Source organism: Cydia amplana, chromosome 8 (genome assembly GCF_948474715.1).
Source record: "Cydia amplana chromosome 8, ilCydAmpl1.1, whole genome shotgun sequence".
Lineage (NCBI taxonomy): Eukaryota > Metazoa > Arthropoda > Insecta > Lepidoptera > Tortricidae > Cydia > Cydia amplana.
In genome coordinates, this window is record NC_086076.1 from 18598255 (window position 1) to 18615318 (window position 17064).

Here is a 17064-nt window from a genome sequence, read left to right on the forward strand (position 1 = left end):
TGGTTGACCAAGTATAGTTATGTGACTACAAATTTAGGCGCGAAGGGATATCGTCTCATACAAAATTAGAATTTCGCGCCTTTATTACTGACAAAATTTGCTTGACCAGCTGTAACTGTAATCGCAAGCGATTTCTGCAACGTTTGTAGAAGCCTTAACATTGTTTGCTGTTCGACCAAACAATATTATGGCCGTACATTATTGTATTGTTTTATGTTGGGCAACATTAAAAAGCTGTCAATGTCATATGTCAGTTGTGATTGGCATGTCATTGTCAGTTGGTAATCATGGCGGCTGCGTTGCTGTCAAATACAAAATTCCCTAATATTATTAAAAACCATGTTAGATTTAGGAATTCGTTATCGCGTAATAAATTGGTAATTTTAAATAAACCACAGTTCAATTTAATATGTAAACAATATGCGGTTACAAGTCATTTTAGGGTAAGTACCAAATCTTACTCCATGTATTGCTTTCATTCTCGTTTTCTATGTATTATATCAAATAATTATTGTGTTTTAACGTTAAAAACTATGTAATTCTTTATATTTATTACAGTTTCACAGCACGCAACCACCGAGCAATACTGGAGGCTCAGACGCGGCTAAAAACGTATTGGCAGTGGTGTTGGCAAACAAACCGAAAGCTGGAAAAATTCCAGTTGGTAAGTATGTTACTGCTGGATAATAACTAGACTAATTATTACTAAGTAACCTGCAAATCTTTCGAGACATTAATGTTGGATTTTAGTCGTGTTTTGACACTTATATAACCTATTAAACTTGACCTTACTTTCAATGCCGCCAAATATTGTGATACGCTAGCGTACGAATCTATAAGTGTCGTGAATTTACTTTACGTTATTTTGTAATGAACCCAAGTATATCTAAATTTAACTTAACATGTGAATGTATAATGTAACACAAACTGACAATACTAATCAATAAAATAGATAAGGTTCATAGATACCTAAACAATATTCCTTTTAATAATAATTAAAATTTCATTAAATACTGTGGTGCAGGACAGGGAAATGATCAAAATGGTACAAAGTTAATTAATTTCAAATTATTTGGTATTTAACACATTCAGTGCCGAAAACCTGACTATTGGGTATTTTATGATTTCGTTCCCAGGCCGGACAACCCGATAGTCGGGATCGTGGTACTACAGCTTTATATGACGACATTTTTGTGGCCTGGCGCAGCTGTCTTGTTTGGCTGGGTGGCAATGAATGTGTTACATTATATAATACTATTTGGTGTGACCCATAGTTTTTAAATTTTTAGCCTGCCTATGCCTGTAGTATATTTTTCTTGCTACTCATATATTCATGTATGTATTGCTGCTTTTGTATCAGTTTAATCTCTAGTTTCATTAGCAGAGTCAATACTTCCATTTTATCTTCTGTTTTGATAACTTTGATATTTATGTTTTCTTAGTCTTTTGCTAAGCTTGATTTATAAAACGCAATGTGTTATAAAGATAAATTGTTTTCAAATTTATAGTTTCAAACACTAAGAAATTGTAGTAACATATTTATTTTGTGAACCATATAGTCTCACTAGTTTTTAGACCATAGTGACAATTAGAAATCATAGTGTAGCTAATTGCATTCACACTTTATAAAACCTACTTATGTTTGTATTCCCCATTTGTGTTACTAATACTTGGTTGAATGCAGCTCTTTTACCCCACTACCTGCACCCTTTACCCACTCTGCAACGGGTAATTGCTATCCTTGTGTTTGTCCTATAACCCTTACTTAGCCTGTGACCCCTAACCCCTTTTAGTTTGCTATGCTGTTCGCTTCATTTAGTGTCCATGAGAATTTCTGTTTGTTTTTCATTTAGTCTTGAGTTTTAAATGAGTTTAAATACTTTTGTAAACATGACATTTAAGGGCCGTAAAGTACATACAATAAAAACAATAAAACATCAAAGTCACAATCAATCTTTAATCATGTTACAATGCCTGTATGATTGTAAAAAAATTACTGGCCGGTTTGATTAGAAAAAAACATTATGGCTAAAAAAAAAACAGCTTTTGTTTGCAAATAACATGTGCTATATCTATATGTGCTAGGTGCGAGAAGTTTATGTACATATTTTGCAACATATATGTCATTCAAATACTGTGATAGTAAGTAACTGTAGATGAAAAGGCCAAAGTACCAAGATAACATGGAATATAGAAAACGCCTAAAGGATACAGCAAGCTCCCCAACCTATCCAATCCTTTACTTTCCGCCCTAGGTATCCAAAAGAGAGACTGCTTTCACCCAGGTGCCTCTGTTTTGTCCCGAGAAGACATAAACCTGGTGGATGCGAAGCCGGTGTCTGGTGCTGATATGATCAGGGGCATGCTGGCTTACATATGGCCTCAGGTGAGTCACATTTACATGCCAAAAAAACAATAACTGATACAGTCGGATTAAGCTAACACTGCGTGGCATTTGCTAAAACAAAGCATGGAAATGCCAGCTTAAACATCTAATTTCTATTTATTTTATTATTCAAATTAGTTGTAGCAGAAGAGTTAATCGAATTTAAACTTAACAGTGAGATATTCTAACATTGATTAATTTTACGGTTTAGACTCACTCGCCCGACATGTTTCGGAGAGCCTAGGTCTCCTTTCTCAAGCACTAACAGTGCGAGCAGCGTTCACGACGGCCGTGTATCGCCGCATATAATAATAAAAAAAAACAATTTGCTTATATGTGACACACAATAGAACGTGCTCATTGCTCAACTTTTAAAGACTACATTTTAGACATATAGTACAGTGGGCCAAGAAAGTGGTCTACCAGTTTTGACCAAAGTTTCTGCGAGATCTAACGATCGCTAAGGTTGACTTTTCTAACGGAGTTTAAAGTAAATCGACCTTGTTGTCTCTTGACGTTCAAACAAACCTCAACCGTAGGGTGGTAGACCACATTTTTGGCCGACTGTACTTAACTACCAGTAGCAAGGTATATTGGAAATCAATGACATTAAACCAACATAGTATTATGACCCAAATGCGATTAAGGATGTAGCTACATATATCGCACGTATTTTTTTATACAATCTATATTTTTCTTCATACAATACGCATAAATATTGATAATATCAGGATAACCCCGCAATCCGCAACCGCGTCATGCTGTCCCTGTCCCTCCTGTTCGGCGCGAAGATAATGAATGTCACCGTCCCTTTCCTGTTCAAATACGCCGTGGACGAAGTGAACGCGGCCACAGCGACGTCTGGAGACGCCTTATTGGGAATGGCGACCGTTCCACAGGCGTTGGGGACTACTGCTTTTAGTTTACTTCTTGGATGTGAGTTTTCAATCTTATTTAGAGAGGTTTAAAGTTGTTTTTAGCTTGCGAATTTAATCACAAACGAAAACCGAAACTATTATTAGGAAGAAGTGAACGCGCACATGGCAACACGGGTATTGCGATTTTGTCGGTGAAATATAGCGTTTATTTATTTTTTCATTTTGAAGTTAAATCTTAGTTCTTGGTATTTCTTTATAATTTCCATATATTTGTTAAGGGTCCAATTTTTGTAATAATTGCTTATTTCCTATTCATTTAACTAGATATTCTTCTTTTTTTTTTTTTTAGGAAACAAACAGTCACATACAAATATGTTTAAACTTGTAGATATACAATAAGACCTATAGTTCCATTAAGTATAAATAATGATATTTGTAATAAGTAGAAACAGGGCAAGTTCGGTTATGCCTATTAATAGGAAGATACACAAAAGTAACAATTGGATACACAACTCATAAAGTACCTAAGTATCGATCATTCTTCCTCGCTAACGCGAGGAGGAAGAAATGCGGGGATAACTCCCCGCATTTTGCCACGGCTCATGGGAGCCTGGGGTCCGCTTGACAACTAATCCCACGAATTGACGTAGGCTCTAGTTTTTTTGTTTATTTAACTAGATATTGTTGTCATCAACCCTTTTCTAGACGGCATAGCTCGAGCAACAGCGGCGGGTTTCAATGAGCTAAGGAACGCCGTGTTCGCGCGCGTAGCCCAGCACTCGATACGCCGCCTCGCTTGCAACGTGTTCACGCACATACACAACTTGGATCTCAGCTTCCACCTGGGCCGGCAGACCGGCGCTCTTTCCAAGGTAAAACTAATGGCTAAAGGAACTATTCTATCTATCTATTTCTATATAGCCTTTTATTCCGATCCTTGGGTACAACGGTTATTAAGTCAATTTTATTATTTTTACTACAATATGTCCCGCAGTTCGGTGTGCCTCTTGGCATAGGCCTCCTCCAACCTTCTCCACTGTACTCTGCCCTCTGCAACTCTGGACCAGTAAGGCCCCAGGGTTAAGCGGATTTCATCTACCCATCTTGTTTTTGAATGTTTTTGTTTTCTACTTCCGTCTCTTGGGTGCCATAGGGTGACTTGTTTGCTCCATTTATTTAATTTGCATCTCAGCATGTGTCCTGTCCACCCCCACTTTAGATGGTCTATCCGATTTAATATGTCCATAACCTTGGTTTTTCTTCTTATCGCCGAGTTTGAGATTTTGTCCTTAAGCTTAATTCCTAGGATACTTCTCTCCATTGCCCTTTGACATTTTGCCAATTTTTCTCTATCCAATAGAGAAAAATTGGCTAAAGGAACACTATTGTAATAAAGCACTGGCAGGGTCACCATATAAGATTGGCCCAAGCGAACATTCCTTAAGATGGGGAGTATAGTCCTGGCTTTGACGTCTTTGGCGGTCAAAGGGATATGTATTAGTAGTACGCGGTTAGTACGCGGCCTACGTGTGTGGCCACTAAACTCGCTAATCTAGCTGTCGATGTCGGACCAACCGAGGATACTACCGACTACGCCGAAGCGAATGACAACAACAACGAATGGAAGAAATATGTTTCTCGAAAACGCAGGAGCATAAGAAAAAATAATAATATAGTGGTAGGTACGGGCTCCGATCATGCCAAAATTAAAGGGGTCGAACGACTAAAATACGTACAAGCCTGGTCGTTTAGACCTGAGACGACACGTGAAGACGTATTAAGTTTTCTAAAAGAACAGGTGAGCTCTGACGAATATTATGTTGAAAAAAGAGTTATAAAAACAGAAAGACATGCTTCATTTTTAATTGGCATCCCCGAAAATATTTATAAGACTTTCAACTCGCCTACTGCGTGGCCCGCTCGCGTACGATTCACAGAGTGGTTTCGAGGCGGCCCCCGCGCAGCGCGGGGTCACTAACGACGTCATCACTCCGGCGCAGAGCCACCGACCGCCGGTACCGGCGCTCAGTCATAGTGATAGCAATACACCCGCACTAAACGCAATTCGACAACCCGATGCACCGCGCAAACTAGTTGTATGTCATCAAAACATTCGCGCACTTGACAACAAGACTCAGAAGATAGAAATACTGCTGCGTAATGAACTAAAATGCGATGTGCTTGCAATTACAGAACATTGGTTAACTGTCGATAAATTAAAATGTGTCTGTATAGACGACTTTAGATTAATTTCTAGTTTCTGCCGCTCGAGTTACGAACACGGCGGCTCTTGTATATATGTACGTAAAAACATTAAAGCTGTTGAAAATGTTTACATAACTGCATTGTCTGAGGAAAGATATTGTGAAATATCTGCAGTCGATTTAATAGATTTTAAAATTACTATTGTGTGTATTTACAGGTCTAATTGTGGAATTAGTAGTAACGACTTTATCTGGTACCTAGAACGCCTGCTCGATAAAATAAGTACTGTCGATCGTGACTGTATAATATTAGGCGATACAAACATAGACGATACAGAAAGCAATGTGAGACCAGAATTAAAAAAAATTGTATGATTTGCTTGCGACTTATGACTTTAGGAATGTGGTAAACTTTCCGACTAGGGTGACGGCCACCACATCCACCAGCCTAGACCATGTCTACTGGAACGGCGATCGCTCGATGCTGCGCGCGGCGCCCGTCGTCACGCACCTCAGTGACCACCTCGCCGTGCGCGCCGAGCTGCTGCGCCCGCGCGCCCCGCCCGCCCCCCGCACCCGCCGCGCAAGAGTAATCTCGGCGCGATCGTACTTCGAATTTAGAGTTGCGATCCAAAGCGTAGATTGGGATGAAATTTTACACCGTAACAATGTATCCGTAAGCCGACTAATAATGTCCGTAATTAATGTTCTCAAAAATAAATTTGAAATTTGCTTCCCTTTCAAAACTATTAATAACAGAAAATCTGAATCATGGGTAACGGATGATATTTACAACCTTAAAACATTAATGTTCGAAGTTATTGATTTAGCAAACCGTACACCCGACAATGTACACGTAACTAATCTTATAGCTAGTATGAGTGTGAAATATAACAGTCTCCTTAATTCAAGAAAGGCCATGTTTTACGGGAATAAAATTGTTAACAGCGCGATCACAACCAAAACTATGTGGGCGGTAATCAACAGGGAAAAAGGCAAGCTTCCCCATGACCCAATGGATTTTACCGACATAATTTTGGACTCGAACGGACTAAAATTTAAAACAAAAAAAGGGGCTGCAGACGCCATGAACAATAGACTCGCGAGTGCAGCCGCTACATGTGGAGTGCCACCCGCGGACGTACCACGAGCGTGTATTCTGCTTCGCGCCGCCCGCCCGCCCTCGGATCGATGCATTAGACTGAAACCATTTACACCGGACGAAGTATACCGCATTATAACCTGTAGTTTAGCTAAAAAACCAACACGGGATATTTATGACCTCTCTGTGACGCTGATCAACTCCGTTGCAGCTGAACTGGCACCAATACTTACCATCATCTACAATAGATGCCTCCACGAAGGTGTCTTTCCCGACCCACTAAAGGAAAGCCGCATCTCCCCGCTTTACAAGGGTAAGGGAAGGAGGGACGACCTCGACGGCTACAGACCTGTCGCGATCATTCCCGTAATGGCAAAAATCTTTGAGCACGGTCTAAGCACGAGGTTAACAGACTTTTTAAAATCAACCGAAGCTTTGTCTGATAAGCAATACGCATATCGGAAAGGGCGTTCGACTACCACATTAACGCGAGCTGTAGTTCGGCAAATAATGGAGGCGCGCGAGCGCAAGAGCCAAGTCGCTGTGCTGTGTTGCGACTTGTCGAAAGCATTCGACGTCGCAGATCATGAAGTCCTGATCAAGAAGCTGCAGCACTACGGCTTTGAAGGCTCTGCACTTGCAATAATGGCTGACCTATTACGCAACCGGTCGCAAGTTGTAGTCGCTGGGAGTGGTCAAGTGCGATCAGACGCAGTCACCACGAGTATGGGCGTAGCACAGGGTTCGTCCGTATCCAATATCCTCTTTACGCTACTGCTAAACGACCTTCCGAACGCCATCGATACCGGACAAACGTACATGTACGCTGATGATGTGGCTGTGGTGGTGGACGCCTCGACCTATGATGAGCTTGAACACAAATTAAATTTGACCGCTGCTTCAGTGTCAAAGTGGTTTATGGCTAACGGACTTATTTTAAACACCAAAAAAACTCAGTTCATCCACTTTGACCTCTCTAGCCGCCAAACGAGACCGCTGTCAGTATTGGCTAACGGTAAGCTCATCGACCAAGTCATGAATTCCACGTTTCTTGGGTTCGAGTTGAATAGCAATCTAACATGGAGCTGTCACATAGACAAAGTATGCAATAAACTAGCTACGGCATGTTTTGCGCTTAAACGATTGGCGAGACTACTTCCGACGGAAATGGTTCGAATGTGTTATTTTGCGTCCATACATTCGCACCTTCAGTATGGGGTCGACCTGTGGGCGGGAGCTGCTGATTGGGAGAGGGTCTTTCGCCTACAAAAACGGGCAGTAAGAGCTATAGTGCGAATCCCTCAAACCGAAACTGCCAAGCCACACTTTAAGTCACTTGGCATTTTGACGATGCCATCTCTCTCTATTTTTCACATGGCAGTGGCTACACGGGAAGAAGTAGACGCAACGCCTAACTGTAACGTAGCCCCGCGCAGGTATGAGACACGCAGCGCGCGCGCTGGAAAGCTACCTTGCGTGTCACACCGACTCGCCAAGTCAGGAAAACTCACACACGTCATGGGTCGCAAGATCTATAACCACCTCCCGGGTGAAATTATCGCTACACATAGTTTAGCAACATTTAAAACAAAACTTAAGAGATGGCTTATAGAGCAGGCGTTCTATGATCATAAAGAATTATTCTTTAGCAATAAGAGTTAGTTTCCTAGTCTTAAACTAGTAAATAACTAGATTTACAATTGTATTTGATTGACATGTAATTTATTTATTACCAATAAAATGATTATGATTATGATTATGTATAACACTGATTTAAACTTTCACGATTTTTACACATTATTAAATTATACAACGGGACTTAATCGCGTATCTTAGTTTTAAGATTTACCTCCGACGTTTCGAGGACGGCGTTGTCCCCGTGGTCTCGGAGAAGACTGGCTTAAGTTGACATCAGCATCGTCTAACCGCGCGAGTTTTTCGAACTTCGAAACCGAAAGACGGTTAGACGATGCTGATGTCAACTTAAGCCAGTCTTCTCCGAGACCACGGGGACAACGCCGTCCTCGAAACGTCGGAGGTAAATCTTAAAACTTAGATACGCGATTAAGTCCCGTTGTATAATTTAATAAAGGGATATGTAGTTAAACCTTTGACCGTGAGACGTCGACTGACGCTCGCAGCTACAGTCCAATATCAACCTTCGTACATTGAGACAAGGTTCACGATAACGCGCTGCCCGCGATAGCCGTGGTGTTAAAAGGAACATATTATATATCCGTCTCTTTTTCTTCCTCGCGTTATCCCGGCATTTTGCCACAGCTCATGGGAGCCTGGGGTCCGCTTGACAACTAATCCCATGATTTAACTTAGGCACTAGTTTTTACGAAAGCGACTGCCATCGGACCTTCCAACCCAGAGGGGAAACTAGGCCTTATTGGGATTCGTCCGGTTTCCTCACGATGTTTTCCTTCACCGAAAAGCGACTGGTAAATATCAAATGATATTTCGTACATAAGTTCCGCAAAACTCATTGGTACGAGCCGGGGTTCGAACCCGCGACCTCCGGATTGTAAGCCGCACGCTACGCAGATTATATATCCCTGATGTTTAGACTAAACACATTCTAGATTTACTTTAAATATTGTTAACAGACGATAGACCGCGGCTCGCGCGCCATCAACTTCGTGCTTTCAGCCATGGTGTTTAACATTGTGCCGACTATCTTCGAGCTGACATTAGTGTCTTCAATTCTGGGATTGAAAGGAGGCTTGGCGTTCACGGGTAAGCAACATTATTATTAATTCTCATACTTCTATATATCACTTACGGTTCTTATCACTTCTGTCCGTGCATAAGAACCGTAAGTGATATATTGCACAAGAATATGTTAAACAATTGAATGATTTTTCTAAGGTCACTTATGTTTATGCGTGGTGAGCTGCTTTTACTATAGAGATATAACCGCAATATATTGGCAAATTTGATGTGGAAGACATATGATATGATTGAAGCGAAAACTTCTTTAGCGGCGCTGTGCACTTTTTGTGATGGGAAAAAAATGTTAAACTCGCGACAGGTCGTGACCGTAAGATTCGTAAGACGTAAGACGGACACGTGACCTGATCGAAAAACTGTTACAATGTCATTGAGTTTTCACTTCTGCCGGCACTCCTGGAGTGCAACCCTTTGTTTTTTTTACATCATAGCTGTAAAATAATGATTAACTCACAACTCAGACTCTCATGACATGAGCCTCGAAAGGTCTAACACCACTCATTCATATTATTTCAATGTTTATATACAACCAGCAGCAGAAGTAGACAAGCGGTCGAGCTGATCAAAATTATTTAGACACATGGCCTACTTTGCTAGCATAAGTACTGCATTATTTTTGTAAAAACGAAAGTACTCGAATTCTTATATTGAATATGAAACACCTACTGACATGACATAAATTTATTAATTTCCGCTACCTAAAGGTTGTCTGGAAGAGATCGCTTTTTAGCGATAAGACCGCCTGTTGTTTAACCTCTTCTTCCTGTATTATCCGTATTGTTTTCTGTAATGAGGTGTGCAATAAAGAGTAATTGTATTGTATTGTACTGTTATCTGTTTTGTGAACAGGGCTCGCGTTTGGCTGCGTCGGCGTGTACGCAGCGTTCACGCTCGCGATCACGCAGTGGCGCACGAAGTTCCGCGTGCACATGAACAAAGCTGAGAACGAGGCCGGGAACAAGGCCATCGACTCGCTCATCAACTACGAGACTGTCAAGGTAAACGTGGGGCCGAGAGGCCGAAAGACAACGACCAAAAAGTTCGCTGTTCACATGAACTGAGCGGATAATAAATCGCTCATTTATTGCGATACTCTCAACTCAAGGTAAGTGCGAGGCCGAGAGGCCGGAAACAATGGACTTAAAATGCGCTGTTCAGTAAAACGAAGCTGTAAACTCGCCCACTAAACTATGACACTAAAGGAGAGGCCGAAGAGTAGCGATCACCAAGTTCGCTAATCATGTGAGCTAATAGACCAAGAGGCCAAACAGTCACCTACAACGTTGTTGTTATATGCCGTTATGCTACCTACCCAGATATCTTCCATATCAGAAAATACATCTGGTGGGATGTACAAAGGACGAGGGAACAATTTGAGTCAACATTGGACGTTAGTGGAACCGATTTTCTGTAACATCAAGCTTTGTTTAATTATCGACGATTCATAAGTGCTTGTTGCTAGGCCTACATGAATAAAGTATATTTTGAGTTGAGTTGAGTTATCACATAGCAATATTCTGTTACAATCCGTAAACTATATCCGACTCGGTCCGTTGCTTTTCTTTTATTTGTTCTCATACAATACCCTTACTTCTACAGTACTTCAACAACGAAAAATACGAATTGGAGAAATACGACAAAAGCCTCCAAAAGTACGAGGCCGCGTCCCTCAAGACGGCCTCGAGCCTCGCGGCGCTCAACTTTGGCCAACACGCCATATTCAGCGGCGGACTCAGCATGATCATGATATTGGCTGCCAACGAGATTGTTAAAGGTAAATAAATTAAGATAGGTAGGTAGGTATTTAGTAGGTAGGTAGGTTCGTTTTAACGTAGAGTAGGTTCAGCCAGCAGAGTTTTTGAAAAATTATAGCGCGCTTTTTAGATCACAGTTACCAAATATTTTATTAGCAATCTTGAGGCCTTTGTCTAGTAACTTCGTCGATTGGAAACCTGCCCTAGTAGCACGGTCGCATTTTTATCGTTTATCACCATGCCTGTCACGTTCTAACAAGTATGTAAGTGCGAAAGTGACGGGCATAGTGATAGTCGATAAAAATGGAACCGTGCTGAGCACGCTGATTGATTTTTGCTCGATAAAAAAAATTGCTAAGGAGCTTCTAGGGCTCAAATGACACAAAACCTGCGCGGTGACTAAAATATTAACGGTGACTCTCTAGTCACCCTATGAGGTACAAAGCATTACGGCCCAAAGAATCTGGAATTTCCTAAATTCAACGGGCATGAGTAGTGAACTTTAAAGGGCCGTCACCATAGATCACCACTTGGTAGACGTGGCATTCAACGGCCCAAAACACTCCAATAATAAATAACCTCGAATCGGGAATTAAAATACTTGGAAGTTTTTCAGTGGCATGGCGTTTTGAACCTTAACATGTAAATCACACGTCTCAACCACAAAACAGATACAGTACAGAAGTCAATCACATGTATGTACTTCACTTTTCATACCTACGCTCGGCGGTCGCTCTAGGGTTGTCAACTATGATTTATGCACAAAAAACTATCGTGGTAGTGGCACTCGTATCTAGTAGTGGCCGGGGCGGGGTGCTTACCTATACCTACCTACCTAACTTTTCTCTTTAACGTTAAAACGAACCATCGAAATACAAGCAGATACCTACTTACCTCTCTGAAACCACTGGTAGCTTAAAAAACGACAATTCACTGTTTAATGTTGAATTTAAACAACCGTCCACTGAACAGTTATAATAACTTTTTTTTATTTTAGTTTCTCTATTATTGCACAAAAAAGTTCACAGACGCGTGTCCCAAGCGGTTGACACTCGCGCTCGCACTGGTCCCAACCGGTCCGAGATATCGTGTCCGTGAGCAGTGTCTATGTGTGCGTTGTTCGAGCGCACTTTGTATGTAGATTAACTTAACTTTATTTTTGAGTATAATTACATGGACACACCTCATTCGGTTCTCGTATGCTATTTTATTTTTACTATCATTTTCTTTAATTTAATGAATGTTTTAATTAGGTATACAGGATTTTGACTCTTGGAGACCCTATACATCTCTAAGGATAATTTGATTAACTACTATATATTGTAATCTTTTAGTTATGATGACACTTAGATACATTTACATCTCTAAATAATTTTAGATTATAGTTTTTGTATCTTTGTGTTTTTTTTTTTCAATACTATTGTTATTGCGTTTTTTGTAATTCGACATTTAGAGGCTTTATACATCTCTATGTTAGGTTGATTTGATATTTACGGCTTAGTTGTATTTTATAATTATTGATGTGTTTTTTTTTGCTGTATGTAAATTCCATATTGACGTGTAAAAGTGCCCTTGTGGCCTATTTGCTGAATAAATGTTGATATTGATATTTGATTGATTTCTGTACTGTATCTGTTTTGTGTCTCAAATGTTACAGGCAACATGACTGTGGGCGACCTGGTGATGGTGAACGGGCTGCTGTTCCAGCTGTCGATCCCGCTCGGCTTCCTCGGCTCCGTGTACCGCGAGGTGCGGCAGGCGCTCATCGACATGCAGACCATGTTCACGCTCATGACCGTCGAGTCGAGGATCAAGGTAAGGGTTGTATGAGGTATGTACCTCACACGTCTCAAATGTTACAGGCAACATGACTGTGGGCGACCTGGTGATGGTGAACGGGCTGCTGTTCCAGCTGTCGATCCCGCTCGGCTTCCTCGGCTCCGTGTACCGCGAGGTGCGGCAGGCGCTCATCGACATGCAGACCATGTTCACGCTCATGACCGTCGAGTCGAGGATCAAGGTAAGGGTTGTATAATGTATGTAAATCACACGTCTCAAATCTTACAGGCAACATGACTGTGGGCGACCTGGTGATGGTGAACGACATGCAGACCATGTTCACGCTCATGACCGTCGAGTCGAGGATCAAGGTAAGGGTTGTATAATGTATGTAAATCACACGTCTCAAATCTTACAGGCAACATGACTGTGGGCGACCTGGTGATGGTGAACGACATGCAGACCATGTTCACGCTCATGACCGTCGAGTCGAGGATCAAGGTAAGGGTTGTATAATGTATGTAAATCACACGTCTCAAATCTTACAGGCAACATGACTGTGGGCGACCTGGTGATGGTGAACGACATGCAGACCATGTTCACGCTCATGACCGTCGAGTCGAGGATCAAGGTAAGGGTTGTATAATGTATGTAAATCACACGTCTCAAATCTTACAGGCAACATGACTGTGGGCGACCTGGTGATGGTGAACGACATGCAGACCATGTTCACGCTCATGACCGTCGAGTCGAGGATCAAGGTAAGGGTTGTATAATGTATGTAAATCACACGTCTCAAATATTACAGGCAACATGACTGTGGGCGACCTGGTGATGGTGAACGACATGCAGACCATGTTCACGCTCATGACCGTCGAGTCGAGGATCAAGGTAACATCGACACGACCAACATACGTGACACCACGCATTACTGCACCGCGTTATAATACAGTAGGTACCAGCAATGACTACTTAAAAAAAATACAGTTTGTCAAAGGACTGTCTCATTTCAAAGATAGACAGAGATAATCATACTTTTTTTGCCTTACACTATAGTTCGTTTTTTTTTAGCATTAGAAATAAGGTAAACAATCTTGATGTGTCTTTTAATTGAAAAACACATTTTAAAAATAAGTTACGGCAAATATTAACAATTATGAATCTAATACGATCATTTATATTCTTCTGCTTTCATAAGTACCTAATAGTTTTTGATTTTTAAAAAGCGTTTTTCAATTAAAAGACATGTCGAGATCGCTTACCTTCTTGCAAGTTCTTTCTAATGCTAATAAAAACGAACTATAGTACTTGCACCCAAAAGAAAAGGATGAGTATAGTTTTTTTTGTTCTTATTTACTGACAATTGGTTTGACCAACTATCGTAAAATAATTTGAGTTGTTCGCAAAGTTGTGAATGCAGTACCGGTCAAAAGTTTAAGTACACCCTTTGTTTTCGGTACAAATGAGTACTTACTTTTGTGCGATAATTTTCGCAGTTCGGATTCAAAACAATAGTTACAAAAAAACACACAATGTTGAGGGCGATCACTAGTATATAGAACGAGCATCGATAATTGAGTTTATCGATATAGGAAGTCCCTACCTGTCAAGAAAATTTGCCCCACGGATTCCTATGTCTGTTGATTAGTCAGACATGAGACACAATTACATTTCTAAACAACTCATTCCCTAAAATTTTATAGAAATTTATATCTAAAATAATTCTTAGGGTTTCCGTTTTTAAGCTATGTTCTGCCGGGGTTGCCAGTCCCATATTGAGATAAGTATATCCTACAATTTAGGAGGGATTTAAATCTTCTCAGGTCAGAGGTGTAGGTTTAGAGCCAGCGTAGCTTTGACTTTCATAAGCGCATTGTAATAGGCCTACTCAATGACCTTTTATTTATGTAGACGTGTGACGTTCATAGTTGACAAAACTAAAATTTGATCCAACTATTTTGACAACTTGACAGGTTGGCGTCACCCATACGACTAGGTAACTAAATATAGGTTCCGTAACCTATATTTAATGACTCACGATCGTGCGCCTGGTACCATATCTACCTCATTTTACTTACATCTATGGGCCTACTTGAAATAAACTATGTCTTATCTTTATTTTTAGGAGAAACCCACAGCAGCTCCCCTCAAAGTGGACCAGAAGACAGCCACCATTGAATTCAGAGATGTCAGCTTCAAGTACATAAACGGGAAGCCGATATTCAACAACTTGAGTTTCAAAATCCCCGCCGGCAAGAAAATTGGTATCGTCGGAGGCTCGGGGAGTGGGTAAGTCATATAGTACATTACTGCAGACGCCGGGAAAGAAGGGCTTGCCGGATGAGTAGGTATAGACGGCCGACCGTAGGGAGGCCGGATAGTGATACGAAGTCGGCAAGACCTTTTCACGGCTAGGCATGTATAGTGCTTTTTTTTCAAACATATGCAATGAAATAAAAAAAATCACCACTCAAAAAAACAAATTATAAATATCAACCACCAATAGCTACACGACAAAAGTTTTTTTAATTTTCCTTCCAATCCTGCCATAATGACTTTTTTTTACGGAAGTCGTCCGTATTTCGCGTGTGTAGTGTTCGAATAGACCCTATTAGGGCCATTATACACAACCTGATAATAAGAATCTCAATTTCAATAAATAAAATAAATGCAGAGGATTTTAAATATTGTCTATGGTCTCTAGTGACTTACGTATAGACAAGATTTTAAATTAATTCATCAACACATTGAATCATACAGATTCATATTCTTAATATCAGTACGTTCGTGTATAATAGGCGTTAGAGTCTGTGCGGAAAGAGAAGAGTCGTGGAATGTATTGGGCCCCATACATTCCACGACTATTCTCTTTCCGCACAGACTCTAACGGATATTTTGGTCATGTTTTGGTCCGATAACAATTCATTCACTAAAAATATAAAAAAAAATATAATTCGGCTGTTTAGCCTGTTCATGGACACAGACCCCATGTATACATTAGAATTAAAAAAAAAATACTTCCCGGCCTAGGCCTTCAATTTCGTATGAAATTCCTTTACAGTTCTCTGGAGTTGCTCCGCCCTAAACCTGATACTTCGAAGCCTGATATAACGCCCGGAGCGACGTCATTTCATTGCATGTTTGAGAAAATAATATTTTCACTTGTATGCTCGTAAAATCGGTGTTTAAGTCGCGTGTAAGCGGGATGACGTTGATTTTTATGCACTAGTGCATAAAGTATAATCCCCTTCCCCTTAGACTTAGCAATAAAGTCCAAAACCCCGAGGACTCATTTCTTTAGTCTTGAATTAAAACGATACAATTAAATACATAACATAAAGAATCAAATTAATTAGGTCGATTAAATACGTCTCATTTGACATTAACCTTTTCCACGTCGTGTCAAACACAAAAGCTGTCACTCAGACGCCACATCATTGAAGTGTCACAACTGAAGTTGAACTTTATGTATATGCACGTAGGTCGATGTTGCTCTGTGGTCTGTGACCGATTAATCGGTCTTTGGCGTTGAACCTACGGTGCGGATATATAGGTCATTGGCGTCCAAAAGGTTAACAAACAAGGAAAGCTAGACAAAATGTTTAATTTCTTTGTCTTCTTACAATGGTTTAGTTTCCAAAGTGACGTTTTGGCGCGGAGGGCCCTTTCAAATTATATATGTTATCAGGTTCAATCACGCAATAGAATTTTCCATCAGGCTTCTGTCTGCAATACGTGTCTTCGTCGCATTGAGCGTTATCGTCATCACAAGAAGTTATTCCCTCTAGTTCGAATGCATCCTCATCGTCTGGGTTTGCGAGGACCATCGCCACAAAGCAGGCAATGGTCATCATTATTAGCACAGTCTTCATTTCCGTTTGTTTCTGAAATGATATTATACAACAAGAGCGTTTATTTTATTTTTTGCCATTTTTATATTATATTGTGACCTTTTTTGCCACTTTTGTGTTCTTTCTACTCAGAATCACGAGCTCTTTCGATCCTAATGGGATAAAAAATATGTCCCAGAGTTTTTTTCATATTATGTTAACTTCCCCATATACTTTGGCGGTAACAAAAAGGAAAGTTTGAAAAATGTATGGAAATTTTAGGACACTTTTTTTGCTCCTATAAGGATGAAAAGGGCTCGCGATCCTGACTAGAAATAACACAAAAGTGGCAAAAAAGGTCACACACAATATATAAAAATGGCAAAAAATTAGTG

General features: G+C 40.5%; 1 protein-coding gene across 1 annotated transcript in view; it reads left to right on the forward strand.

Annotated features, from left to right (window-relative positions):
- Positions 1 to 226: 226 nt before the first annotated feature.
- LOC134650159 (iron-sulfur clusters transporter ABCB7, mitochondrial) overlaps positions 227 to 17064 on the forward strand; it is a 31835-nt gene continuing 14997 nt past the window's right edge. The window contains exons 1-10 of the mRNA XM_063505015.1: positions 227 to 443; positions 559 to 664; positions 2256 to 2386; positions 3118 to 3322; positions 3970 to 4136; positions 9183 to 9312; positions 10156 to 10304; positions 10906 to 11080; positions 12718 to 12875; positions 14965 to 15128. Of these exons, the coding sequence (XP_063361085.1) occupies positions 288 to 443; positions 559 to 664; positions 2256 to 2386; positions 3118 to 3322; positions 3970 to 4136; positions 9183 to 9312; positions 10156 to 10304; positions 10906 to 11080; positions 12718 to 12875; positions 14965 to 15128 (1541 nt within the window). The 5' untranslated portion in view covers positions 227 to 287. The remainder of the gene's footprint in view (positions 444 to 558; positions 665 to 2255; positions 2387 to 3117; positions 3323 to 3969; positions 4137 to 9182; positions 9313 to 10155; positions 10305 to 10905; positions 11081 to 12717; positions 12876 to 14964; positions 15129 to 17064) is intronic.